The sequence below is a fragment of the Anabrus simplex genome, chromosome 2 (genome assembly GCF_040414725.1).
Source record: "Anabrus simplex isolate iqAnaSimp1 chromosome 2, ASM4041472v1, whole genome shotgun sequence".
NCBI classification, from domain to species: domain Eukaryota; kingdom Metazoa; phylum Arthropoda; class Insecta; order Orthoptera; family Tettigoniidae; genus Anabrus; species Anabrus simplex.
Genome location: NC_090266.1, coordinates 623,511,682 through 623,539,680, shown reverse-complemented (window position 1 = coordinate 623,539,680; position 27,999 = coordinate 623,511,682). Strand labels below are relative to the sequence as shown.

General features: G+C 39.6%; 1 protein-coding gene across 1 annotated transcript in view; it reads right to left on the bottom strand.

Annotated features, from left to right (window-relative positions):
• The window catches only part of Cadps (calcium-dependent secretion activator 1), a 609,066-nt gene that overhangs the window by 433,516 nt on the left and 147,551 nt on the right, over positions 1-27,999 (bottom strand). The window contains exons 5-7 of the mRNA XM_068226018.1: positions 27,452-27,531; positions 23,257-23,408; positions 4,703-4,783 (exon numbers count right to left, since the gene is read on the bottom strand). Of these exons, the coding sequence (XP_068082119.1) occupies positions 4,703-4,783; positions 23,257-23,408; positions 27,452-27,531 (313 nt within the window). The remainder of the gene's footprint in view (positions 1-4,702; positions 4,784-23,256; positions 23,409-27,451; positions 27,532-27,999) is intronic.

Genomic DNA, 27,999 nt, shown 5'->3' with positions numbered 1-27,999 from the left:
AACAGTGTTTTCTGAAATTAATTCAGTTAAGGTGAATTACGAAGATACTGGATCCGTGTGCAATTCCTTTTATTGGAAATCTCGTATGTTGCTAAACGAACGATTACAAGGAAGGAATACGGCAATTGCTGACTATAGCGTATCCAGATTTTAGCAGCGTGTGTGGAAATACTTAGTCGATGTTGGCGTGGTCACACATATGTATAGACTGTTGTTAAATACAGATTGTAAATACTTTGTTTAGGTTAAGCTAGTTATACAAGTTTGCTGGTAACAGTTGTAATATCATTTTTAAGGCAAGTATTGCTTTATTTCCTTTGGAATTATGTGTGGTGTACTTTTCTCTATAACATTGTACTTAATACTCACTTTTCAGTTACAGGTGAATGAGAATGTTTTAAATAAGCCGAGTATGGAGAGGTTTGAGAAAGCTGTAAACTTGTCTAACTAAAAAGACATGGGTGACTTGGAACCCAATGATTATGGTTAATTAACCACCACAGCATGCGGTAGCGGTGTTCCAGCAAAGAAGAGTACTCTATTTCTCCTTTATTTAATTTTATTGAAAATTCTTTTCTTTTCTTTATCGTGCGTTTATAATGTGAATCAAGCAATGCCATTTTTTAAAAGCGAGGCTAATAATATAGAGATAGTTTGAAAAGGACCACAACTACTTTGGTGTATCAAGTGCTTTCTGAAAACACTCCTTCTTACCTATCCACCAGATTTCGCTACCTTAATTCCCTGCACCTGTTCAATACCCGGTCAGGCTGTACGCTAGAAATTCCTGTGCATCGAACCGCAACCTAAAACAGATCGTTCACGATCACCGCCACGAGCTGGTGGAATGAACTCCCCAATGACATCAGGGAAGCTAAATCTAAGACAAAATTTAAAATCCTTTGCCAGCGTCATCTTTTAAGCACTTCCAGTCTTTCTTGAGTGTGAATGGGATGCATGAATGAGAGTGAATATGGTTGTTTATTGCTATGTGTTCCTGTATATAATTTAGTTATACTTTACTCACCTTAGTTTAGTTAGTAATACTTTAGTTGCTTTAGTTATACTTTAGGTTGTAAAGATTTCATATGTTTAAATTTTATGTAAAAATTACATTGTATATACATGAAGTGGTTAAGTGTAAGAAATGGTCGGGAGCCCTAACTTCGCCACAATAAAGACGCTTTAATTAATAATTAATTAACTGTCCATTATTGGTTTTGTTTACCTATAAAATTTCATCAGAAGTAACCCTATGTAGCACCATATGAATGTTTGGAAGATTCACAGTCATACTACGGGATTATATCAGGTAGGTGTATTTAAGTTCATCTGAATGATTTGATTTTGTTCTCAGTTGACGAACTTGATGGTGGAATGTGTATTATTATGACAGTATTATGTGATTTGAGATCGAGTCTTCGTAATCGCTAGAAGCATATTTAACATTGATGAGGTAGTGTTATCTTCGAAATGTGGTGCTTTACTCTTGTACATATTATTAAGAAGGATACTGTGACGTATAGAAGAACTGAGTATGTTATTGTAATTGAGTCCTCTAAATTAATAAATATGGTTATATAGGCCGGTAGATAGCCAGGAGTCTTCGATACGTTATAAGTGACGAGTATAGGCAGGTAGATAGACAGAAATCTTTGAGATGATACTGATGATAATAATAATGTGAGTAAATAGCCATGAGCCTTTGAGACATGTAAGAGTGAAGAATTAGGCTGGTAGTTGGCCGTGTATATGTTGTGAGGATCTTCGAAAAATAGGACTAAGTTATTATGACGGGAAGAGTAGACTGTGTACAACGTATATTTTAGATCACCGTAGTTGATGTTGATTACATTCGGGAGATTATTGAATATATCTACATTTAAGTCATCGAGAGATATTATTGTCTTATTCCACTAATTTTGTTATTATTGGAGACCATGCAGATAATTAATTCTATGTCTGATATTATTGAATTGCGACTGTGATCATCTATAACATGTTAAAGAGTTATGATTTTGATCTTCTATCAGAGAGGAATTATCAGAAATGTTAATATTTCAATGTTTCCATATCGATGGCCTAGAATGAAAACCTCGTATCTCACAAAGTTCTTCGTGTCCATTACTTCCCTTCAGACTGGTTACGCCTCCCAGCCACACATGAATACGCAGTCCATCAGAACAATGTTCGTTGTGTTCTTTATTTCTATGCCGACGTGTGAAGGAAAATGAACCTTATCGTAGCGTACTATAGGAAAGTATGTCTGCGTGACGTATTTACTGACTCCTACAGTATAATTTTATAAGGTTCATTTTCCTTTACGCGCCAGCATAGAAAAATAAACCCAATGAACGTTGTTCTGATGGACTGCATATTCATGTGTGGCTGGGAGGCGTGACCAGTCTTAAGGGAAATAATGGTTAGCAAGAACGTTTTGAGATACGAGGTATTCAATCTAGGCCATCGATATACATTTCTTTATGTGTGTATGTTGCATCAGTTATTGTTCATTCGGGATGCCATCCTTGCGTTATTTCTGGATCGCACATATGTCATGTTGGAATTACAGGTACAGACCGCGTTGTTCTATATGGGTTTTTATGGAGATCTGATCCTATTGTTTTATTATCCATTGTTTCATTTATTTATAATTTACGCTTGAGAATGATGGATATTCTTGTATATCGTACGTGATTGGTCGTCTAAAATTCAGCAGCCATTGTTGGTTCTCATTGGCTATGATTTGTTTACTTTATCGACGTGGAAATTTTCAAATTATACCATAATATTTGGTTCTTTTCTCTTTAACGTACTTAAATTATTAATTAAGTTACTATCTGTGATTAAATCGCAATATAGAGAACTTATAGAACACCGTGTCATAAAAATAAATAATCGCTATGCCAAACAAAACAAACAAAAGGTAGAAATAGTTGCCACACCAAATAAATTGTAAATTTATCGTAATATCAAACAATATTATTTTAAACAGATTATATTAGATCAGGTTGTACCAGACCGGGCTATGTAATGCCATACTTTACCATAACGAGTATGCAAGCAGTTGCCATTTCTTAAATACCATAGGCAATGAATGGTCATTTCAGAGTAGTGGGCAGTTGTTATTTCAGAATAGTAAAGCACATATTGCTAGTCTATAAAAACCATATGTGATGAGTATAGATTGCTAAACCTATTGTATGTAAACAAATAAAAACGTGGAAAGCAAGTGTAAGTTGTCAGAGCAAACCTGTGTGTTATAGCCAAAGCAGTTTGAGTAACTTCGCCATTACCACATATGAAGGAGATAATAGTTATTGCTATGTAATTTTGGCTCATATTAGACATATGGCATATTATCACGTGTATGCTACGTACTGGTGTTAAGTAAGAGTTGCCATGGGACATCATGTGTATTTTATTGAAAGTGGCTGTTTAATGGATTGAGTTGTACAATGTTGCTATGAAGATTATATGTGTAAGTGAAATTTGTCGTGTGGTTTATTACCTGATATTGCCACTATAGGTAGATTGGTTATGTGAAAGAATGTGAAATGAACAGGCAAGATACATGTTAAGGTCATGATTGACATACAACGTATTTTCGACGATACTGTTAGAATTAGTTCTATGTTGGCAACTCAGGTTGTTAGGAGTGACGTGGTAAAAACTGTTTTCTTTATTCCTGGTGCATATATCTGTCTGAAGATGTGGTAATTTACGGAGTCAATATAATATTAGTTGGGCATTTTAGATTTCATCTCCATTCATTCAGTCGTGGTCGGCTAGTTTGGTTTGTTTTGATTATACGCATTGTTGAATCACATGTTTTGACGGTCTACACTGGGTGCTTTGTAGTCAGCCTTCATTGTATCTCAGTCCCATTCTTTACTTTCGTTTGATTTTTGAATGAAAATAATACTCTCAATAATTCGATTTGTTATTCTTTTAGAAGTTAGTCACCTGTCGTTAGTTTGTAAGTTAGAGATGGTAATGTTGACTGATTGATTTACGTAGATGTGTTCATGCGTTGCATTGTGTACTCGCCACAATTAACCTATTCCCTCGAGATAAGAACTCTTCTCTATTTTACATATTTCTGTGTATGCGAACCCTTACAGAACTGACTAGTTGTTGTTGTTGTTGTTGTTGTTGTTGATGATGATGATGATGATGGTGATTACTATTTTTCGAAGTTTGTTTGCTTCGATGTTTATTGGCGCTTATGTAGATAGGACCTGCTAACTTTGAGTAGGTATTATTTCATTTTGATGCTGTACTGTTGAGTTAGTCCCCCGGCCAGCACTGCTTTAATATTATATTACCTTATAGTTTCTAATTTATCCAATGATCAAGCCACTAAACTTTGTAACTAGAAGTATATCGTGAGAAATTGTCACTGAAATTGTAATCTGAACACGCGTCAGCGCCTTCCAAAGAAAATGTTAACCATGAATTTTAAAGCAAACTAGGCTGTTATATCAATTCTGTGTCTGAAAATGAACCGTGGTTGACTGAGTGGTGATTATTTACTACTACTACTACTTAGCTCGCTGGTGAGGATTATTCATGGAGGACAATTTAAAGAAGACGTCTTTAAAATTAACTTGATTAAAAAATAATTGCATCGCTTTTATTGAAGTACAAACCTTAGAGTATGATTTACTTCACTTATTATTCTAATTATATAGATCATTACCTTCTCCATTTCAGCAACTTTCTGCATTCTTCCATCCAGTTCCCGTCGTATAGCAGCGGCCTGCTCATCAGCTGAATCCAACTGGAAAAGTAAAAGAGTATAATTCATTTCAAAGTGGCAAATTCAGGAGGTTGTTTTCAATTTGGGAGTAATGGATTACAATATAATTATTTTTGATACCAGGACCGAAAGTGATGTTTCTACATATGGGTTGGAATAAACACATTCGCCCTTGTAATGTACATTTCCTTTTTCATACTATGTTGAACTTAATTATTTGATTTGAATAATATTAAGACAAGCAAATTATAGCGCTCACTTCAGGGCCCACCATTCAAATAGATTTTTTGCTCGTGGTTTTAAGTCGCACCGACACAGATAGGTCTTATGGCGACGATGGGATAGGAAAGGGCTAGGAGTTGGAAGGAAGCGGCCGTGTCCTTAATTACGGTACAGCCCAAGCATGGCTGGAGTGAAAATGGAGAACCACGGAAAACCATCTTCAGGGCTGCCGACAGTGGGATTCGAACCCACTATCACCCGGATGCAAGCTCACAGGGTTTGAACCCAACTCTCGGCAGGCCTGGAGATGGTTTTCCGTAGTTTTCCCATTTTCACACCAGGCAAATGATGGAGCTGTACCTTAATTAAGGCCACGGCCATTTACTTCCCACTTCTAGCCGTTTCCTATCCCATCGTCCTATGTCGGTGCGACGTAAAGCCCTTGTAAAAAAATTATAGACCTATATACTATTATATCAGATGGTATATGAGGCCAGGAGTCGGGTACCATAAGTAACTACAGTACACTTTCCAACATTACTTTTAAGGACGTAAACATATGAAATTTGACATAGTATGGGATAAAATATTTCGTATTTTATAATGAAGACCAATAATTATTATTTAAGCAAATTTGGTATATTGCCCAATGCAATACTTCGTAGAATCTTCTTCACTCCAAAATTCAATTTCAATTTTGCATCGAAACTTACTTGTTGATACTATTATGGAAATGGCCTCATAATAACCTTCTAAAGACCAAATATCGGATAACGATTTTCTTTAAGCATTATGACGGGGTTTACAATCCCACTAATTTTCAAGATAGCGATGCCATTCAGCACATAATGATACTTACAATTTGCCATTAAAGAAGTAGAATGACATATTTTAGTACAAGGCAGAACACTTAGTTCCATAGCAATGTATCGCGCCCGTTCAGAAGAGACGTAGACTCTTAATATTAGACAATGTTAGAATCCCACATGTGCGAACAGCAAGTGTCCTACAATTACGGAGTATCAAGATGGAGGAAGTTTTCTCGCATAAATGTAGCCCAGGAATAGATAATGTATTGAAAAAGGAACTAGAAGATAATGACTGTGAGAAAAACTTTTGCTACTATTCCGAACACTATTCTTGTTAAATTATAACATTGAAGAATTAGAGAAAACGTTTCGAAAATTAATATCCATACATACGTCATCATTGCAGACTGTTATATCTTACAGTGTTCAGCCCGCAAGCCTCTGTCCATCAACTAAGAGCCTCCACAATGCTCCAATTGCAACTAGTTCTGTCGTCTCGTTTTGCTCCACACCCCTAGTCATGACATAGTTTAACACTGAATCCAACCATCGCCACCTAGGTATCCCTCTACTTCTCTAACCCTCTATGGCCGATTCCACTATTATCTTAGGTTACTTATCCCTTTCAGTTCACCTTAAATTACCTCATCAGTGAAGTATGTTTATACATACAGCTTCATCTGTCGAGTTAATTCCTAACTTAGCCTTTATCTCCTCATTCCGAGTACCCTACCGCCATAATTTCCACCGTTTTGTAAGCTATCGTTCTCACTACTTTCATATTTCTTACTTCTGACTTATGAAAAGGATACCCTGAGTCCTTCCAACTTTCACTCCCGTACTACAAAGTCTGTCTGAAAACAGACCAATGTAAAGAAAATTTCGTCTGAGCGCTCACCTATTTGAAGATGAAAAGAGGTAAAATGCTAACAACCAGAGTCTTTAGAGACATCTACTTATGACGAGAAACGTCTTCGGCAGCCTCAAATCAAAAGTTCTACCTTATTATTTAGGAGTGTATCATTTGTCACACTAGAAGTCTTCTTCTTCTTCTTTTTCTACCGCTTTTTCCCACACCTGTGGGGTAGCTGGTGCGAACTGCGTCGCACATGTGGATTTGGCCCTGTTTTAAGGCCGGATGCCCTTCCTGACGCCAACCCTGTATGGAGGGATGTAATCGCTATTGCGTTTCTGTGGTGGTTGGTAGTGTAGTATGTTGTCTGAATATGATGAGGAGAGTGTTGGGACGGACACATACACCCAGTCCCTGAGCCAGAAGAATTAATCACAAGGGATTAAAATCCCCGACCGGCCGGGAATCGAACCCGGGACCCTCAGAACCGAAGGCCAGTACGCTGACCATTCAGCCAACGAGTCGAACGTCACACTAGAAGTAACCATGAGTAATACAATAATAGTCTTCATGCAACGTAGGGCGTAGAAGAGGAAAAGACATACTGTTTTACCAAATGTACATCCCTAAATATAAAAGCGGTATTGCTGCAACATCTCGCTGATTCTCTTATTGCGGACATCCCACTTCTGTGCTCTACAAGCCAACCCTTCACTCAGTCCTGTGCAGTCGATCAACTTAAAAATACAGAGTGGCGAACTGGCACTTGAGTACAGTAATTCAACGGGGTTAAAAGTCAGGTTGTAAGCTTCACAAATAGGAAAAGTCCTCTCAGTTTTAATTACTGCGTTGATGGGGTGGAAGTTCCTTATGGGAATCACTGTAAGTACCTAGGTGTTGATATAAGGAAAGATCTTCATTGGGATAATCACATAAACATGATTGTAAATAAAGGGTACAGATCTCTGCACATGGATATGAGGGTATTTAGGAGTTGTAGTAAGGATGTAATGGAGAGGGCTTATAAGTCTCTGGTAAGACCCCAACTAGAGTATGTTTCCAGTGTATGGGACCCTCACCAGGATTACTTGATTCGAGAACTGGAAAAAATCTAATGAAAATCAGGCTCGACTTGTTCTGGGTGATTTCTGACAAAAGAGTAGCGTTATAAAAATGTTGCAAAGATTGGGTTGGGAAAACTTGGGAGAAAGGAGACGAGCTGCTCGACTAAGTGGTATGTTCTGAGCTATCATTGGAGAGATGGCGCGGAACGACATTAGTAGACGAATAAGTTTGAGTGGTGTCTTTAAAAGTACGAAAGATCACAATATGAAGATAAAGTTGGAATTCAAGAGGACAAATTGGGGTAAATATTCCTTTATAGGAAGGGGAGTTAGGGATTGGAAAACTTAAAAGGGGTATGTTCAATAAATTTCCAATTTCTTTGAAATCATTCAAGAAAAGCTAGGAAATCAAGAGATAGGGAATCTGTCACCTTGGCGACTGCCCTAAATGCAGATCAGTATTGATTGATTGATTGATTGATTGATTGATTGATTGATTGATTGATTGATTGATTGATTGATTGAACGAGATGAGCAGCTTTTGTTACCTGAGGATGACCATCATCCTGGACTGATTCTCTCCATAGAAGTTAATCTAAGATAATTTAGTACATTGGAGAGTAGATGAACTTTCAGGCGTCATAATTATAATAGAGCTAATTTTCAATCACTCTTTGAATTACTAAACACTTGTTGTGATTAGTCAGAACTGAATGACACTGAGGACGTTAACAGCGCTTTAGAGTGCTTCTTTAATAAATTATATGAGATTCTTGATTGTTGCGTTCCTCCGACCAAGTGCAGTAAAAGAACTTATCCAATATGGTATAATAAAAATAATGCAACTAATTCGACATAAGGAGTATCATAGGAAAAGAAGACGTCGTAGCGAATATAGTATGACAGAGTTCAAAACAGAGAGAGCAATCCTTAGAAATAAAATAGGAATAGCGTATAAAGAATACATTCAATGTATAGAAAGTAGTATAGTTAGTAATAGCAAAAACATTTGGCACTTTTTAAAACAGAAGAGGACCAATTATCAAGAATGTCACAAATATGTACTGAATGATAGCACCTTAACTTCTAAGACAGAAATAGCCGATGGATTTGCCTCTTACTTCAAAAGTACATACACAAAATATAACACGGAAAACAATCAGCGGTATGTTCTAGAGGAACTGCAATATAAGGAACTTGGTACGTCAAGCATTTCAGAGGTATTTGTTGATGCTGTTAAATGTGCCATAAAAAGATTGCAGTCTAAAAGAAGTGCTGGTCCAGATAATATACACTGACTGACAGAGCAAATGCAACACCAAGAAGGAGTGGTCAGAACTTTATGCCAATTGCAGGGTAGACTGACGTCACTGAGGTATGCTCATGATGTGAAATGCGCCGCTGTGCTGCGCACGTAGCGAACGATAAATGGGACACGGCGTTGGCGAATGGCCCACTTCGTACCGTGATTTCTCAGCCGACAGTCATTGTAGAACGTGTTGTCGTGTGCCACAGGACACGTGTATAGCTAAGAATGCCAGGCCGCCGTCAACGGAGGCATTTCCAGCAGACAGACGACTTTACGAGGGGTATGGTGATCGGGCTGAGAAGGGCAGGTTGGTCGCTTCGTCAAATCGCAGCCGATACCCATAGGGATGTGTCCACGGTGCAGCGCCTGTAGCGAAGATGGTTGGCGCAGGGACATGTGGCACGTGCGAGGGGTCCAGGCGCAGCCCGAGTGACGTCAGCACGCGAGGATCGGCGCATCCGCCGCCAAGCGGTGGCAGCCCCGCACGCCACGTCAACCGCCATTCTTCAGCATGTGCAAGACACCTTGGCTGTTCCAATATCGACCAGAACAATTTCCCGTCGATTGGTTGAAGGAGGCCTGCACTCCCGGTGTCCGCTCAGAAGACTACCATTGACTCCACAGCATAGACGTGCACGCCTGGCATGGTGCCGGGCTAGAGCGACTTGGATGAGGGAATGGCGGAACGTCGTGTTCTCCGATGAGTCACGTTTCTGTTCTGTCAGTGATAGTCACCGCAGACGAGTGTGGCGTCGGCGTGGAGAAAGGTCAAATCTGGCAGTAACTGTGGAGCGCCCTACCGCTAGACAACGCGGCATCATAGTTTGGGGCGCTATTGCGTATGATTCCACGTCACCTCTAGTGCGTATTCAAGGCACGTTAAATACCCACCGCTACGTGCAGCATGTGTTGCGGCCGGTGGCACTCCCGTACCTTCAGGGGCTGCCCAATGCTCTGTTTCAGCAGGATAATGCCCGCACACACACTGCTCGCATCTCCCAGCAGGCTCTACGAGGTGTACAGATGCTTCCGTGGCCAGCGTACTCTCCGGATCTCTCACCAATCGAACTCGTGTGGGATCTCATTGGACGCCGTTTGCAAACTCTGCCCCAGCCTCGTACGGACGACCAACTGTGGCAAATGGTTGACAGAGAATGGAGAACCATCCCTCAGGACACCATCCGCACTCTTATTGACTCTGTACCAAGACGTGTTTCTGCGTGCATCGCCGCTCGCGGTGGTCCTACATCCTACTGAGTCGATGCCGTGCGCATTGTGTAATCTGCATATCGGTTTGAAATAAACATCAATTATTCGTCCGTGCCGTCTCTGTTTTTTTCTCCAACTTTCATCCCTTTCGAACCACTCCTTCTTGGTGTTGCATTTGCTCTGTCAGTCAGTGTATATATGTAGTGTAAGGATGCGTAGACGCTTTTGCATATCCACTTTGTATAATTATTAACAAATCTCTGCAACAAAAAATATTTGTTGATTTGTGGAGGATAGCAAGAGTGTGTCCAATTCACAAATATGGTAATATTGAAAACATACATAATTATGGATCATTATCGATACTGTCAGTCTTATGCAAAGTGTTTGAGTATATACTTTACTGTAATATCTATTGACATGTTGAGAAAGTAGGAGTTGCCTGGCCAAGGTGGTAAAGGCGTGCTCGGTTCACCCGGAAGGACGTGGGTTTGAATCCCCGTCAGGAAGTCGTAAAATTTAAGAAATTATATTTCCACTTCCGGAGGTCCACATGGTCATGAGGTTCGCTCAGCCTACACCAAAAATGAGCACCAGGTTAATTCCTGGGAGCAAAGGAGGCCGAGCGTAGAGCTAACCACTCTACTCCATCAAGTGCCGAGGTTACGGATAGTGGAAGCCTTTACCTTCCACACCTCCAAGGGCCTTCATGGCCTGTACGGAGATGACTTTGATTTGCTCTGTTGAGAAAGTCATCATGAAGCAACAACATGGTTTTATGCAAGGGAGATCGACTATTTCGAATTTAGTAAACTTTACAAATTATGTGTCATCTATTTTAGATCAAGGAGGACAAGTGGATGTCATATACACGAACACGACAAAAGCATTTGTTTGATCATCATGAACTTCTAAACAAGCTTCATAGTTTTGGTTTTAGCCCTGAACTGGTCGAATTTTCTAACTCCTACTTCAGGATTAGATTTCAGTTTGTTAGTTTCAAAGGGGTAGCTTCATCCATGTACAAGATAATTTCAGGCATAAACCAACGTTCAAAATTAGGTCCACTGTTGCTCATTCTGTTTGTTAATAATATTGGTTCTGTACTGAAGAATTCTAAATTTCAGTTATACGCCGATGACATGAAAATTTATAGGCAGATTCCTTCAAACCAGGATAACGAAAAATTACAAGACCTCACAGCACTGGTTGAATGGGGAAAAAACAATTCCTTTCAATTCAATGTTACGAAATGTGAATCAATGATCTATACTAGAAAAATACAACCAAAAATCCATTCTTATGAAATGAACAGTATCAGCCTAAAACGAGTTGGAGAAAAGAAGAATTTAGGAGTAATATTTGATAGTAAACTTCAGTTCAATATACACAAAAATAATGCCGTAAATAAGGCGTACAGAAACCTAGGATTTCTAATGAGAAACTGAAACAAATTCAAAAATATTAAAGCTGTTATACAGCTATACAATTCACTAGTTGGAACAGTAATAGAAAATGCATCTATAGTCTGGAATTCTTCATGTAATAAACGTATAAAAGAACTAGAAAATATTCAAGATAAATTTCTAATACATCTGTATTTCTGTATCTATAAAACTAGTACAAAGTATGTGGCATATAGTGACTTAATACATTTTTGAGATAGATAAGTTGCATACTAGGAGAACATTAACGAGTGTAAAAGACCTAAATAGAATTCTCAAAGGCAAAGCAGATAACCGAGAGTTACTCCACCAAATGAACCTGTATGCACCGTTTGGAAGTAATAAAAAATTTAAATTTATTTATTAATGGGTCAAACATAAATCACCATATGAATTCACTACTAAACAGAATATGTCAGTCAATTATTAAAACGCCAAACGTGGACATATTTCACGAGGAGAGTACCTTATTAAGGTCAATCAGAGGGGAACGCACACAGAAAGAAGACATTAATTAAATAGAGTAGCATACCTGTGTACCATGAATAGTTTAGCCCTTAGATTAATTTAAATTAACAATGTACATTTTAGGAGAAATTAAAATAATAAATTGAAACACACACTTACCACAGTCCATAATTCATAAGTATAGTATTAGGTATCATACTTTATTGTTTATTGTAAATTATTTATAACATTAGAAATAAGATATGGAAATGTTCTATAAGCGGGCGGAAATGCCTGTTGAAGAATAAATAAATAAATAAATAAATAAATAAATAAATAAATAAATAAATAAATAAATAAATAAATAAATAAATCTCGTCGATGATTCCAAATTAAAGCTAATTTTATTTTTTATTACTTTACAGTTACCATTCGAAATCCGTATCGAGATACAGATACAGATAATAATAATAATAATAATAATAATAATAATAATAATAATAATAATAATAATAATAATAATAATAATAATAATAATAATAATAATAATACGAGGCCGATCCAGAAAGTAAGTTCCGAAGGAGCCGCAAGTCATCGTTGAAAGTTCGCACAGGGCAAGTTGCACGGAGGTTAAATGAGGCACATGTGACAAAAGTCTAATTTTGCAGTTCTGTGGGTGCAGTTGTGTTAGTGCTGTGTGGAAGGTAAACATGGCCTCTCTTATAGAGTTTTCCACTGCGGAGGGCGATACAGAACAAGAGACGTGGGAAGCTGAGTGCAAACATAGCATTCTTCTACAATAACGCACGGTCCCATACAGCGATGAACACTCAGACTCTTCTACAGCAGTTCGGGTAGGACATCTTTGACCATCCCCAACAAAACCTCGACCTCGCGCTCAGCAACTTTCTTCTCCTCTCCCAACTGAAAATATGTTTCAACAGCGACTCTGTGCTCCGGACGGCGGTTACATCGTGGTTCAGATCTTTGGCGGCAAACTCATAATTATGACACAGATATTCACAAGTTGGCGCCACGCTACAATAAGTGTTTAAACAAGAATGATGCATATAAAGAGAAGTAGGTAATGTATCACTGAATCCACAAAAATAAAGATCATTATCTTCTGATATTCATGTTCTCTTTCACGAACCATCAGAACTTATTTCCCGGAGGGACCTTGCAATAATAATAATAATAATAATAATAATAATAATAATAATAATAATTGTACCGGGCGGTACACCTCCACACCGTTTATTTAAAAGTTGCGCCAGTTAAAACTCCTCTTCTGGAGGAAGTCTGAACTTTATCTACGGTCTTAATTTCCAAATTTCTCAGAAGATGTCACTACCTGGAAATTTTTGAGTTTGTGAACTGTCATTTTCGACGTACTTTTGTTTTGCTTGTATTAAGAAGTGTGAACTTTCTCTTCTAGAGGACACTACTGAAGATCAACAATAGTGCAACCTAGTGCGGAGTCAAAGAACTATTTTGTTGGAGAAAATTTAATTTCAGGAGTTTGTTCTTTGTTAAATTTCTTTCTGTCATTGTTTAAGTTGGCAATATTTACCCCTTTATTCCCCTTGTTTTGAATGTATCCAATCACGAATTTCTTCAATGAATTTCTGACCAATCTGGTGTATCTTTCCCCAACTTGAATCTGTTGCGGGGTCCTACCCAATAAAATCTTTGTGGGAGGGTGTTTTCTTTCCCCTAACGCCTAGAACTTTCTGCGAGAGTATTTAAACTGCTGATTTTAGGGTCTCCGGGCCACTTCTGTTCCATCTTTCAGTGTATTAAGTACATAGCAGGAGGCGGGAAGCGCCTCTTTCCTCGGCAGCGATCTACTACCAGGTAATGGCCTATTAATAACTTCTTTTCTTGCTAGGTCGGCAGTTTAACTCTCGCGGCGGGTTCGAAGCGTTTTCCATCATGTAACCTTTTCCTAAAATGTAACTACTCTTTTCTTCTATTCTCTTGTAAAGCTACATAATGGGATAGAGAGTGCTAACCCTCTCGAGCTCCCACTCATATTGTTTTGAGGTGAACTTATTTTTCACAACCTATTCTTCGATAACGTAAAACTATTGTTCCTTTCTTAAGTCACCTCTGTAGTATGGGGTTAGCCCTTGCATCAGTGGCCTAAGAGCCAAAATAGGTCTTAAAAACAAAGTGTATTAGGAGTGCAAGTTCGCCTCCTCTCAAATTGTTATTTTAGAGGTCATTTAATTAACATTCTTTTCGTTTAATAGACCTCAGTAGATTGGGTATTTTACCCCTGTGTTGATGTCCGTTGAGGACAACTTGAAGGTGGAGTTTAGTGTGGCCTGGGAGAGGCTCAAATTGGAGAGCGTGTGGCTCTTTTAAAAATTGTATGTTGTATGCCTCGAGGAGGCTTTTCAGTGTAATTTGGAGCAAGGGCTCCGAGGTATGAATGGGGTTTTCTGCCCCTCTGTTAAAATTGTGTTTGGGATAAAACTGAGCTGATTGCCCAAGCATTGTGAATTCGGGGCTCGAAGCCCAACTTCTGTAAATATTGTAACTACCTTTTTTTGACTTGCTACTCTGTAACTGCCATGCTTGTTACTTATTTATTTTGAAAAGAAAATATAACCTTATTAAATTTTAAATTTTGTTTACATGCACTATATTTTCGTAGCTTGAGATCCATTCACGCCCGCACCTTCTTTCACCTCTATCTACCACCAAAACACGGTAACAAGTGGTAGCAGAGCGTGGTTGAATGGGTCTCAATTTAGCCCCTTTTGACGGCTATACATTGTTTTGATCCGAACTCTAACCATTTTCTCAGTTGCTGGAATTTTTTGACTTTTTCAAAATCGTTCTGTCATCATGCCCGGCCCTCGCGATGTTCTCCTCCTTAACTATTTGCGCAAAGAGGAGTTGATATACGAGTTAACTATCAGAAACGTTCAATCTGGAGGCACGGTTGCAATAGACACTAACAAGCTTAGAGAGTCCCTTGATTTGCCCATTTCCATCCCCAATTTGGGAGAGAAAGAAATTGATGACTCTCTTTCCACGATCGTCGAGAATATTACTGGGCTAGCATCTGTAGTTAGTTTTTTTGATGAAAATGATCCGTCTCCTAATCAAATTAAGCGTGTGCAAGGCAGACTATATCACTTTTCAAATAGAGTTAATGATCTGTTGTCTCTAAAGGTGAATGACGTTCAGAGGAAGGAAGCTAATACGCTCCTTGAAACTATTTCTGAATTGTCTAGTAAAGTCACTCTACTGTTAACTGGGGAAATTCCTCCCAAATCTGATCTACCCACCATAGTGAATGTAGGTAGCGAGGAAGAGTCTCCTAAGGGAGAAGTAAATAGGAAAACCCCCACTGCTCAAACTATCTCTGCCCCATTGGACAACGAGTCTGAACGCCGTGCATCGTTGGGTAACATCCGTTCTGAATTAACTTCTTTGCCATTGAAACCTTTACCTACTATGTCACCCGGGTTTAGTAGCTTGCCTCATCCATTGGCAATGTTGCTAAGAGGTATCTCTAAGTTTTCTGTCAACACCACCAGTGAAGTTATTTCATTTTTAAGATTTTTAGTTGAATTTCAGGATCACGCCCTTGTGTTTTCTCTTTCCCCTTGTCAGATTTTGCAAATTATCTATCCGTATGCTATTGGTGTTCTCTCAGATAAAATAGTAAGAGCCATTGCTGAACAGTCATCTATTGAAGATTTTCACGCACACTTGCTTGCAAATTTCATTCCTGCCCGCGCGAGGTCATCTCTGATTCAGAAATACTATTATCGAGTACAGAGGTTGGATGAAAACTTGGCTGATTTTATACAGGACATTAAGTTTTATACTAGGGTGTTTGCCCTTCATTTTCCTGAAGATCAGATTGTACAGGCTATTGTAGAGGGAATTTCACCTCCCTATAGGTCATATTTGTGTTTCGCGGCGTGCCCGCAAACTTTCTCTGAACTTGAAGCATTGGCCGTTTCAGCGGAAGGAGTTAGGTACGCCGATTCTTTGCGTGTCGCGAAAGAACCCCCGCCTTCCTTTAGTAACACTCGGCCTCCACCTCGCCGACCAGTCAATCCCCGTAAATGTTATGCTTGCGGGTCGCCTGACCATCTGCGCGACAAGTGTCCACTGATCAAGTCAAGTGGGACAAGGAATGGAGCCGGGTCATCACAAGGCTGTTTTAAGTGCGGGGCCTTCTCACATATCGCCAAGAATTGCCCAAACTCAAATAGCACCCCCTCCTGCTCAACTTCTGGTGCAAATTCCAGCTATGCTAATAATAAAAAGTGACTAGTGGCTTCGGCTGAGTCGACTAATCCATCTTCCCGAGACTCAGCCCCTAGTAAACAGGTTGTAAATGCAGAGAACGATCAGCCTTCAAATTCATCTTTTAAATGCCCTAAAGAATGTCTTAGGATTGCGGCGGATACCCCCGCACCTGTTCCTTTTCTTAAGATTGAGTTAAATAACGAGCCTATAACAGCTCTATTAGATTCAGGCAGTGTTTGTTCCATTATTTCGGCTGAATGGTACTCGAAATTGAAATCTGTTTGTAAACTACCTATCTATGACTCTTCTCCTATTCAATATGTTTCGGCTAATTCATCTCCATTAGAAATTCTAGGTTCCGTACTGGTCAAAATTCGTATTTTTAAATTTACATGGAAAATTAAACTGTTTGTGGCTAAGCACTTGTCTTGCCCCATCATACTGGGAGCGGACTTTATTTCTCACACTGGTCTTGTGCTCGATCTCCAGTCTAGGTCGTGCACATTCAAATTTGCGTCCAATTGTAATATTCCCTTGTTAAAGTGTAATTCTGTATCATGTTCATCTATTTCGCCTACCCAGGATGAGATGTTGTTAGACCTTAGACATCTAACTGAGGAGCAGGCTGATAGTATTCGTAAATTGTGTCAGTCGTTTCCCGAGGTGTTCTCTGATACTCTTGGTGTTACTGACCTTATTGAATACAAAATTGAGGTCACGGATTCGATTCCTGTCCGTTTTCCACCATATAGGCTATCTCCACCTAAAATGAAGGCTCTAAAAGAAATCATCGATCAGATGTTGAAGGACGGTATTATTAGGCCCTCTAAGTCAGCGTATTCTTCGCCTATTTTTCTAGTCCCGAAACCCCAGGGGGGCTTCAGGCCTGTAATTGATTACAGGGCTCTCAATCGGAAGGTGGTGTTGCAATCTGTGCCCCTTCCCGACCTTCATTCTTGCTTTTCATGGTTTCGTAAGGCCAAGTTCTTCACTATCTTGGACTTGAATCAGGCCTATAATCAAATTCCCCTTGCCGAAGAGTCTAAACACCTTACAGCGTTTGCCACGGACTGGAATTTATACGAATACAACCGCGTGCCTTTCGGGCTCCCCACGGGGGCAGCTGTGCTCACTAGGCTACTAGATAGGGTCTTCTCCGACATCAAATTTGAGTACTTATATCACTACTTGGATGATGTCGTCGTATTTTCAGAGACTTTTGAAGAACATCTAGATCATCTGCGAGAAGTTCTCGATCGCCTTCGTAAGGCTGGGTTAACTGTTAAGTTGTCCAAGGTTGCCTTTGCTAAGCCCTGTATGTCATTCCTAGGGCATATTGTGTCACCCGATGGTGTAGCGGTCGATCATTCTAGAACACAGGCCATCCGTGATTTTAAACCTCCCAAGGACATTAAAGGCATCGCCAGGTTTATTGGTATGGTGAATTTCTTCAGAAAGTTCATTCCTAACTTCGCTAATAGAGCGGCGCCCTTAAACCTTCTTCGTAGGAAAGGCATCAAATTCGAGTGGGGACCTTCTCAACAAGCCGCTTTCGAAGATCTTAAATTAGCTCTCTGTAATGCCCCTGTACTTGCTATGCCTGATTTCTCGAAGAAATTCATCGTCCAAACGGACGCGTCGTCGTCAGCTGTAGCTGCAGTCCTTCTTCAAGAGACTGAACTAGGGAGGCGACTCATCGCCTATGCATCTAGGACATTGTCAGCTCAAGAAGCCAAGTATTCCATCTATGAGCTCGAAGGTTTGGCAGTTTTATTTGCCTTAGAAAAGTTCCGTCTCTATCTGGAACATGTCAAATTCGACCTGGAGACAGATAACCAAGCCTTAAGCTGGGTCTTAGGTAGGCCGCGTCGTACTGGTCGTATAGCCCGTTGGGCCATCCGTATTTCTGCCTTCCAATTCAATGTCAGGCATATTAGAGGTACCGAAAATGTTATTGCTGATGGACTCAGCCGTATGTTTTCTAACGACGTCGAGACCCATGAACCGGTCGACAGTTCATCACCTTCCGAGTCCATACTATCCGAGGTTAATGCCATCTTAACCGATGCTCCCATGCTCTTTAGGGATATCGAGAAATACCAACGTGAAGATCCTACGCTGGCTCCGATAATGGAAACCCTTTCTTCTGGGGAACATGTCGTCCCTTATGTTCTGAGGAATGGTGTTTTATGTTGCCCTTCGAGGCATGACAAGATGATGAAAGTTGTCGTCCCAGCTGTTCTCGTGCCTATGATCTTCAAATACTATCATGAGACCCCATTGGGGGGGCATCTTGGAATCTTTAAAACCCGTGAAAAGATTCGTGAAAGGTTCATCTGGAAAGGTATGGACGGTGAAATTCGTGAACTTGTAAAAGCCTGTAAATCTTGTTTGCTTAGTAAACCAACCATGTCCACTAAGGTAGGCCTTTTGTCTTCTCATCAAGCGTTGCGCCCCATGGAACGCCTGTATATTGATTATGTGGGACCCTTCCCCCAGTCAAAGGGGAATGCCAACAAGTTCATCTTTGTATGTGTAGATGGTTTTACTAGATTTTCCTGGTTATTTCCGACTAAGCTGGCTACCGCTCAGTCCACCATTACCTGCTTAAATTCTATTTTTGCTTCTTTTGGTCCGTGTCAATATATTGTATCTGATAATGCTAAGGCTTTTACATCTAATTTATTTCGTAAATTCTGTTTTGACTTATCAATATCTCATGTAACTACTTCTGCTTATTACCCGCAACCATCTCTGGCTGAACGGGTTAACCGTAATCTCAGGTCCGCTCTCATTGCTTATCATCATGAAGATCCTTCCAGGTGGGACACGTCCCTGCATTGGTTAGCTTTTGCTTTGAATTCGGCGGTTCATGAATCTCACAAGTTTACTCCAGCTTCTTTGATGTTCAAGTTTGTTCCCAACTCGCCGCTCTCTAACCTCTGGTCTCTGAGTGACATTCTGCCCGAGACAATAGATCCGGACAACATTAAAGATCTTTGGAAGAAGGCTAAAGCCAATCTTAAAGTGTCTCATGAAAAGGTTAGGGAAAGGTATGATCGTGGACGGAGACCCACCCCTTTGAAGGTAGGTGACCAGGTTATGGTCAAAAATTTTGTTCCCGCGGGCAAGCTTGCCCCCAGATTTCATGGGCCTTGTATCATTCTCGATTTTCTTACGCCGGTTACCTTATTGTTAAGTAATCCAGCCACCGAGAGGATATTTAGAGTTCACCTGTCCCAGGTGAAACCGGTGTAATTTCTGTGTTAACTTGCTTCGTATTATTTTGAAAGGATATGAAGGTTATATTTTTTTTGAGTTTCACTTTTAAGGCATTCTGCACTACCTATAATATTTTGTTTCAGATGTAAGCATTTTTGTAAAACCTGTCCCGACCCGTTAAACTGCCATTCTGTCCTTGCCACGGCCATTACCACGCTCCCGTCTCCTGCTCCACTTTACACTGTGGCTTCATAATATGAAATGCCATGGATATTTGCACGCCGCTGGCCCCTCAACCTCTCCACAAGCCTGTACACTCAAAGAAGATGATAGTCCAACACAATTCTGCCGCCTAGCTTTAATGTTTCAGTGCCCCCGCAGCCGCGCAGCGCCGTGCAGCAACTGGGGAGGGGGATGGGCCCCCTCCTCTCCAGCGAGGCCGACATGTGCACGGCGAGCCGGAGCTCTCCTCCCGGCCAAGGCTGATGTGCGGCGCACGACCTGCTACTGGGCCGCAGCCTGTATATGTTCACCGCGGGCGCGGCATGTTTCAACACCTCTGCTCCCCTCATAGTGCGGGCGAGCGGTATCTCAGGGTACTTGAGGGGTCCGAGCGGCCTCCGTTGGACGCAAGCTGCAACGGCCGGTCTGGCCATCCAACTTAATCATCATTAACTACATGGACTGTTACTATAAGAGATAACTACTCTTGGGAATTCAACAGCAATATCTGATGGACATTGCAAATTTTTCCTTCACTTTTAAGTATTAAAAGCTTATCTTCAGAAATTCAACTTCTATAAACATAAAGACTTTACTTCACCTGCAACAACAAAATTTTGGAACCGAATTAAGAAATTTCTCAAATACTTCTGCAAGTTATCTTAATATCAACATCAAAACTTGGAACTTATTTTCAAACAAAAGTTTATGTTCTTCTGTGTTACCCCTTGGAGGAACTTTTGGGGGGGGAGGTCTGTACCGGGCGGTACACCTCCACACCGTTTATTTAAAAGTTGCGCCAGTTAAAACTCCTCTTCTGGAGGAAGTCTGAACTTTATCTACGGTCTTAATTTCCAAATTTCTCAGAAGATGTCACTACCTGGAAATTTTTGAGTTTGTGAACTGTGTCATTTTCGACGTACTTTTGTTTTGCTTGTATTAAGAAGTGTGAACTTTCTCTTCTAGAGGACACTACTGAAGATCAACAATAGTGCAACCTAGTGCGGAGTCAAAGAACTATTTTGTTGGAGAAAATTTAATTTCAGGAGTTTGTTCTTTGTTAAATTTCTTTCTGTCATTGTTTAAGTTGGCAATATTTACCCCTTTATTCCCCTTGTTTTGAATGTATCCAATCACGAATTTCTTCAATGAATTTCTGACCAATCTGGTGTATCTTTCCCCAACTTGAATCTGTTGCGGGGTCCTACCCAATAAAATCTTTGTGGGAGGGTGTTTTCTTTCCCCTAACGCCTAGAACTTTCTGCGAGAGTATTTAAACTGCTGATTTTAGGGTCTCCGGGCCACTTCTGTTCCATCTTTCAGTGTATTAAGTACATAGCAGGAGGCGGGAAGCGCCTCTTTCCTCGGCAGCGATCTACTACCAGGTAATGGCCTATTAATAACTTCTTTTCTTGCTAGGTCGGCAGTTTAACTCTCGCGGCGGGTTCGAAGCGTTTTCCATCATGTAACCTTTTCCTAAAATGTAACTACTCTTTTCTTCTATTCTCTTGTAAAGCTACATAATGGGATAGAGAGTGCTAACCCTCTCGAGCTCCCACTCATATTGTTTTGAGGTGAACTTATTTTTCACAACCTATTCTTCGATAACGTAAAACTATTGTTCCTTTCTTAAGTCACCTCTGTAGTATGGGGTTAGCCCTTGCATCAGTGGCCTAAGAGCCAAAATAGGTCTTAAAAACAAAGTGTATTAGGAGTGCAAGTTCGCCTCCTCTCAAATTGTTATTTTAGAGGTCATTTAATTAACATTCTTTTCGTTTAATAGACCTCAGTAGATTGGGTATTTTACCCCTGTGTTGATGTCCGTTGAGGACAACTTGAAGGTGGAGTTTAGTGTGGCCTGGGAGAGGCTCAAATTGGAGAGCGTGTGGCTCTTTTAAAAATTGTATGTTGTATGCCTCGAGGAGGCTTTTCAGTGTAATTTGGAGCAAGGGCTCCGAGGTATGAATGGGGTTTTCTGCCCCTCTGTTAAAATTGTGTTTGGGATAAAACTGAGCTGATTGCCCAAGCATTGTGAATTCGGGGCTCGAAGCCCAACTTCTGTAAATATTGTAACTACCTTTTTTTGACTTGCTACTCTGTAACTGCCATGCTTGTTACTTATTTATTTTGAAAAGAAAATATAACCTTATTAAATTTTAAATTTTGTTTACATGCACTATATTTTCGTAGCTTGAGATCCATTCACGCCCGCACCTTCTTTCACCTCTATCTACCACCAAAACACGGTAACAATAATAATAATAATAATAATAATAATAATAATAATAATAATAATAATAATAATAATAATAATAGTTGCTTTACGTCGCACCGACACAGATAGGTTTTATGGTGACGATGGGAGAAGGAAGGGCTAGGAGTGGGAAGGAAGCGGCCGTGGCCTTAATTAAGGTACAGCCCCAGCATTTGCCTGGCGTGAAAATGGGAAACCACGGAAAACCATTTTCAGGACTGCCGACAGTGGGGTTCGAACCCACTATCTCCCGAATACTGGATACTGGCCGCACTTAAGCGACTGCAGCTATCGAGCTCGGTAATAATAATAATAATAATAATAATAATAATAATAATAATAATAATAATAATAATAATAATAATAATAATAATAATAATAATAATAATAAAGAGGTGCTGGAAATTTATTCTTGTATGTACTGTTGGTAAGAGTGTATGCATGTGTGTTTTGAGTAATCGCCGAGCATATCAAAAAAAACAGCAGCAGTGTTAATAGTTAAAGTACGAGTTTCTCATAACTTAACTTTTAAACATTCATATTCCCTTTCATAACCTTCTGTTAAGAACACGAGTCACATATTTTTACCACATTTCCTGTGACACACACTCATACTTTTAAGCCGGCGATATTCTAAAGAGAGTTGTTTCCATAATGCTGATACTTTTATGGAGATTTTTTACAAAAATATTCATGTCAATGAAGACACGTATAAATACCGTCACACTGATAGGAAATAAAATATATGTGTAAAATGTATAAGGAATGTCTACAAAGTATGACAACAATATTTCATCATACGCCAAGTAGTTACAGAGTAAAAGCGACTTTAATTTAAATAAATAAGCATTATCCAGGTAGAATTATCGAGGTAGGTCACTGGAAAGTCATGTAGATAAACGTGGATTAAAGATTCTCCTCTCTTTCATGTGCATACTGACAAGAGAAGGCTACAGCTATGGGGTCACCGATTTCGCTGAAACTCTAGGAGGTTTATCTACTTCAAAAATGAATACATATGTGTCTGAGGGTTTATGCCATTGGCTCTTATTTAATAAGAAATCGTGACATCAATGAGGTTCGTATAGTAAAAATGAATTAAATCCAACCTTCGCATGTCAACTTTAACACCAGTTTTACATTTCTCGAGGACATATTACCTGTAAGGCATTGAAGAGTAACTGGTGTTCAAACTTTTTGACTCCAAGGATTTGTTGGAACATATCGTACAGTTGCTCCTTGGACAAGATCAGCTCACTGTTGAGAGATTGCTGCTGCATCCTAGATGGCCTCTTGGAGTCCTCGTCCCCAACTGAAAGACGAAAAAACCTCTCTCAGTAAATTATTACGATATACTAGCTGATAAACAATTTAAGGTTCACGACATTAAACAAAAGTTTATTTGTAGTTCCTCCACATATTCGCGCGTGGTTCAAGTTGCTGCGTCATTGGAACACTGAATTTATAATGTAGCTTGCTCAGTGCCATAACGGTTGCAAATGTTATTACGTCAATTCTCCTTAACTGCTGGTTTCCATATCTATGTTTATTATAATTATTCCCCTTGTATAACTGTCCTCTACTCACACCTATAGGTTGTACCTATATATTTATTTTTTTTTGCCATTTGCTTTACGTCGTACCGACACACATGTCTTATGGCGACGATAGGAGAGGAAAGGCCTAGGAATTGGAAGGAAGCGGCCGCGGCCTTAATTAAGGTACAGCCCTGGCATTTGTATGGTGTGAAAATGGGAAACCATGGAAAAATATCTTCAGGGCTGCCGACAGTGGGGCTCGAACCCACTATCTCCCGATTACTGGATACTGGCCGAACTTAAGCGACTGCAACTATCGAGCTCGGTATCTATAATTTTGAAACACTCTTTATATTTTTCAAAAAAAAAGTGTAACTGCAGAATGAAGGACTCCTTGTGTTACAAGAGGTTCTAGAAGATGGTTTTCTTGATATGGTCGTTATATAGGGTGAAAGATTTCGAAGTAGGACCCGCAGTAACCGGACCACTCTCGAAAAACTCTTTGTTGTTGAATTATATGCCACTTAACTGATGGCCATTCAATTATTAAGTATATTTATGACGAAGAAGTACAGGTACTGTATATACGGCTCACTATGCAACTTTCGACTGTGAGGATCCCAGAGACCTTCCTTTGTTTCAGATATAGGCGTCCTTGTTCAATATAACTGGAATTTAACAGGAACATTCCTGTAGTCAATATAAAATAATTATTTACAGTACTCTTAGGTTCAAGTAAGGTGAGTTTCGAATTTTGCAGTTATCTGTAAGCTTTAAAATGAATCGTAAATAAAATTACACGGTATGAAGTATATTTCGTCTCCATTTTAGAAAATAAGGTAAACCATATAATATTTTCGATCTGATTCTTTATGAGAGCCGTCCGGATCTTTAGCTGAATGGTCAGCGTAGTACTCTTCGGTTCAGATGGACCCGGGTTCGATTCCCGGTTGGGATGGGGATTGTTACCGCATCTGATTAACTCCTCTAGCTAGGCGACTGGGTGTTTGTCTCAATACGCGTCTCCATTTACATAGAACACATCACAGCACAAACTACCAGAGAAACACGCAATGACGAACACATAGGTTGAAAATTACAGAACATTACGTTATGTAATCTTTCCTTAGGTTCACTCTGTAAACCATTTATAATATTTACTAAACCTCGATTACTTTAGGTCGGGCTGAGGGGCTTAAATAGTAGAAGCGCTGGCCTTCGAACCCGGCTCAGTCCGGTGGTATTTCAAGGTGCTCAAATATGCCAGCATCGTGTCTGTGGATTTACCGGCATGTAAAAGAACTCCTACATAACAAAATTCCGGCAACTATGCGTCTTGTGCAGTGCCTTCGGTATATGGAGCAACGTGAATAAAAGAGAAAATATGATCGTTGGCATGTTGTACGTTTCACGTTATACAGCATCGTCCGCAGACTGATTAGATTATATAATGATTGTGCTTTATTGAAATTATTCTATATTACGGCTATGAGGATGCAGAGTTGAGAAGTGAAAATCAAATTATTCAGCACCAGTCGAATGCGTATATAACTGTTCATGATACTGTGCCGACAAATAGTAAACTGTGTAATATTCGTGTAGCAGAAAGTTCACTATGTACCGTGTGTCGCAGAGCAGAAGATACTCTTCTTCACCATATACGTGACTGTACCCGTGTTACACAAGATTGGCGATACGTGACGTAGTGATGTATTCACAATGACGCACACAAAATGCTGTCAGTTGTCTACATTATTTTATTCATAAATTATATTTACATCGTCTACATACACGCACTAATGAACTGCCGTCGTGAAATAAAACCCTACTACTACTACTATTACTACTACTACTACTACTACTACTACGACGACGACGACTGCATTAGTTGCATGTCAACTATCAATCCAACAAAATCCAGATTCTTGATTTCAACACTCGGCTAACATGACTTCCACACAGGTCTCGTTAAAACAACTGAACTCTACTCACAAGACTGCCTCTTTATATACGTTGCCTGGCCAGGCTTCTAGAAGAATATGACACAACATGTTTTCTCGTAAATTCGAGAGTCTCCGATATACGATTTGCAATTTAAGGACGTTTCTACGCAATTCTAGTCACACGTTGTGTTGTTCTGGACTTATTACAGTGTGTTGCACAATATTTCAGTGGATTATACATCATATATAAAAATTAAAAGCAAAGCAAAGTCACCTCCGTACAGGCCATGAAGGCCCTTGGAGGAGTGGAAGGTAAAGGCTTCCACCATTGTTAACCTCAGCACGTGATGAGGTAGAGTGGTTAGCTCTACGCCCGGCCGCCTTTGCCTCCAGGAATTAACCTGGTACTCATTTTTGGTGTAGGCTGAGTGAATCTCAGGGCCATAATACATCATATATACAGGTAATAGTAAATTATATACTATTAATTACGTGTTATTACATTAAATAAATTCATGTTAATACAGCAGAAGTTTCATGACATAACCTCACAAATAGTACGATAATAATAGTTTACGTACGCTTTCTAACGTTATTCACTGTCGAACATTTCACTGGAGTTACCACCATCGGTAACAAATCCCCTATCTTCCTTCAGAGAATTGCTGGGGTTGGAATGACTAGAATTATGTAACTTCTCTGCCAACAAACTGGTTTCGTTAAATTCTGCACTTGCTAGTTCAGAATTAATAACTCCTTTTACTATCGTAAATTCAGGGACATTTGCTTTAGGGTGGAATGAGTGTTCTTCAATGTGAATGTGATCTATATATTTCTCCTGTCCTACAGTTTCGGAATGATCTCATTCTGGAACTATTCCTGGTCCGTTTACATCAACTGATTTGCCCTGTCACGTGTTACAAAGTTATCCGGTAGTGAATGTATCTCCGCTCACGTTGTTATAAACTGGACTGTGTTTAGTGTGTTTTATTTATGAATCGGGCTAGTCTGTTTATGCTGTGACTCAAGTCATTTGACCTCCTGTGAATCCGGCTTGTCGGTGCAGCATGTGCTTACACCCTGTAGCGCTCGTGAGAGATGGGGTCGTACCGTTCCGTGCCACTATCTCACACATCAGCCTAGGTCCTGTGTCACCGGTCAAATTTGTTCCTTATTTTGCCGGGCACTCTTGTCGAAGATGGTTATACCACTACAATAATAACATGTTCTTGGATGTCCGTCATAAATGACCTGTGTACTATACCCATCAATTGTCACTATTGTCGGGATAGCATTTCGTAATGCAAAGCGCATAGCTTTAATTCCACTATGTAGGCTACATTAAATGTAAGTAGAACACCATTTTCTGTTACTAATTTCCCTAGTTTCCGTACGCATTCAACTGGTGCTGAATAATTTGATTTGCACTTCTCAACTCCGCATCCACATAGCCGTAATATAGAATAATTTCAATATAGCACAATCATTATAAAATCTAATCTGTCTGCTGACGATGCTGTATAACGTAAAACGTACATTCCACCAATAATATTTTCTCTTTTATTAACGTTGCTCCATATACCGACGGCACTGCATATGCCGGACGTAGGTGCAAAACATAGTGAATCAGGAGACGTGATGACTCATCTTGTCTCAAAGGTTACTATTTCTTTCTACTCTGCTCTTGAGCAAGCAATGTACCTTGCAATGACAAAAATCTTAGAAATAAAACTCTTAGCCAGCATGTTTAATCCATGAAGTCCAGTAATGTGGTATTTATTCCATTTAAAGCTGTATACATTAATTTACCTGGAATTAAATTACTTTCCGTAAGATATTTACAACCAAGTGAAGAATTAAGTATAGAGGCATACCTTTAAATATGCAGTCGAATTTAGCCATCCACGAGGTCAGAACCGTTTCCTTGCTCAGACCGTCGATTTCAGGGAGAGATCTAAAATAAAGAGCAGCACAATGTTAACCAATCGAAGCATACATTTTCCCCCTTCTTGTTCGACAACAAGAGTGGAACGTAGAGTTTGTCACGAATGAACTTTGTAAGGAAAGAAATATAAACCTGATTGCTGGAGAGCTGAAAATTAGCACACCCGGTTTGAATGGATACAAAAATAGTTCACAAAAGAAATTATTATATATTTATTTAAGAAAAGCCATAAGTACAATTTATTTTAAAGGAAATTATGAGCATGTTTGTTAGTCATCAAGTCTCTACAATAAGAAAACCAGAAAAATTAGAAAATGCTGCTTACAGTACAGTTTGAAACATCAAAAGGTCATCTTATTTTAAATGAATTATTAATATTACCATTATTATTATTATTATTATTTTGCAAGTTGCTTTACGTCGCACCGACACAGATAGGTCTTATGGCGACGATGGGACAGGAAAGGGATAGGAATG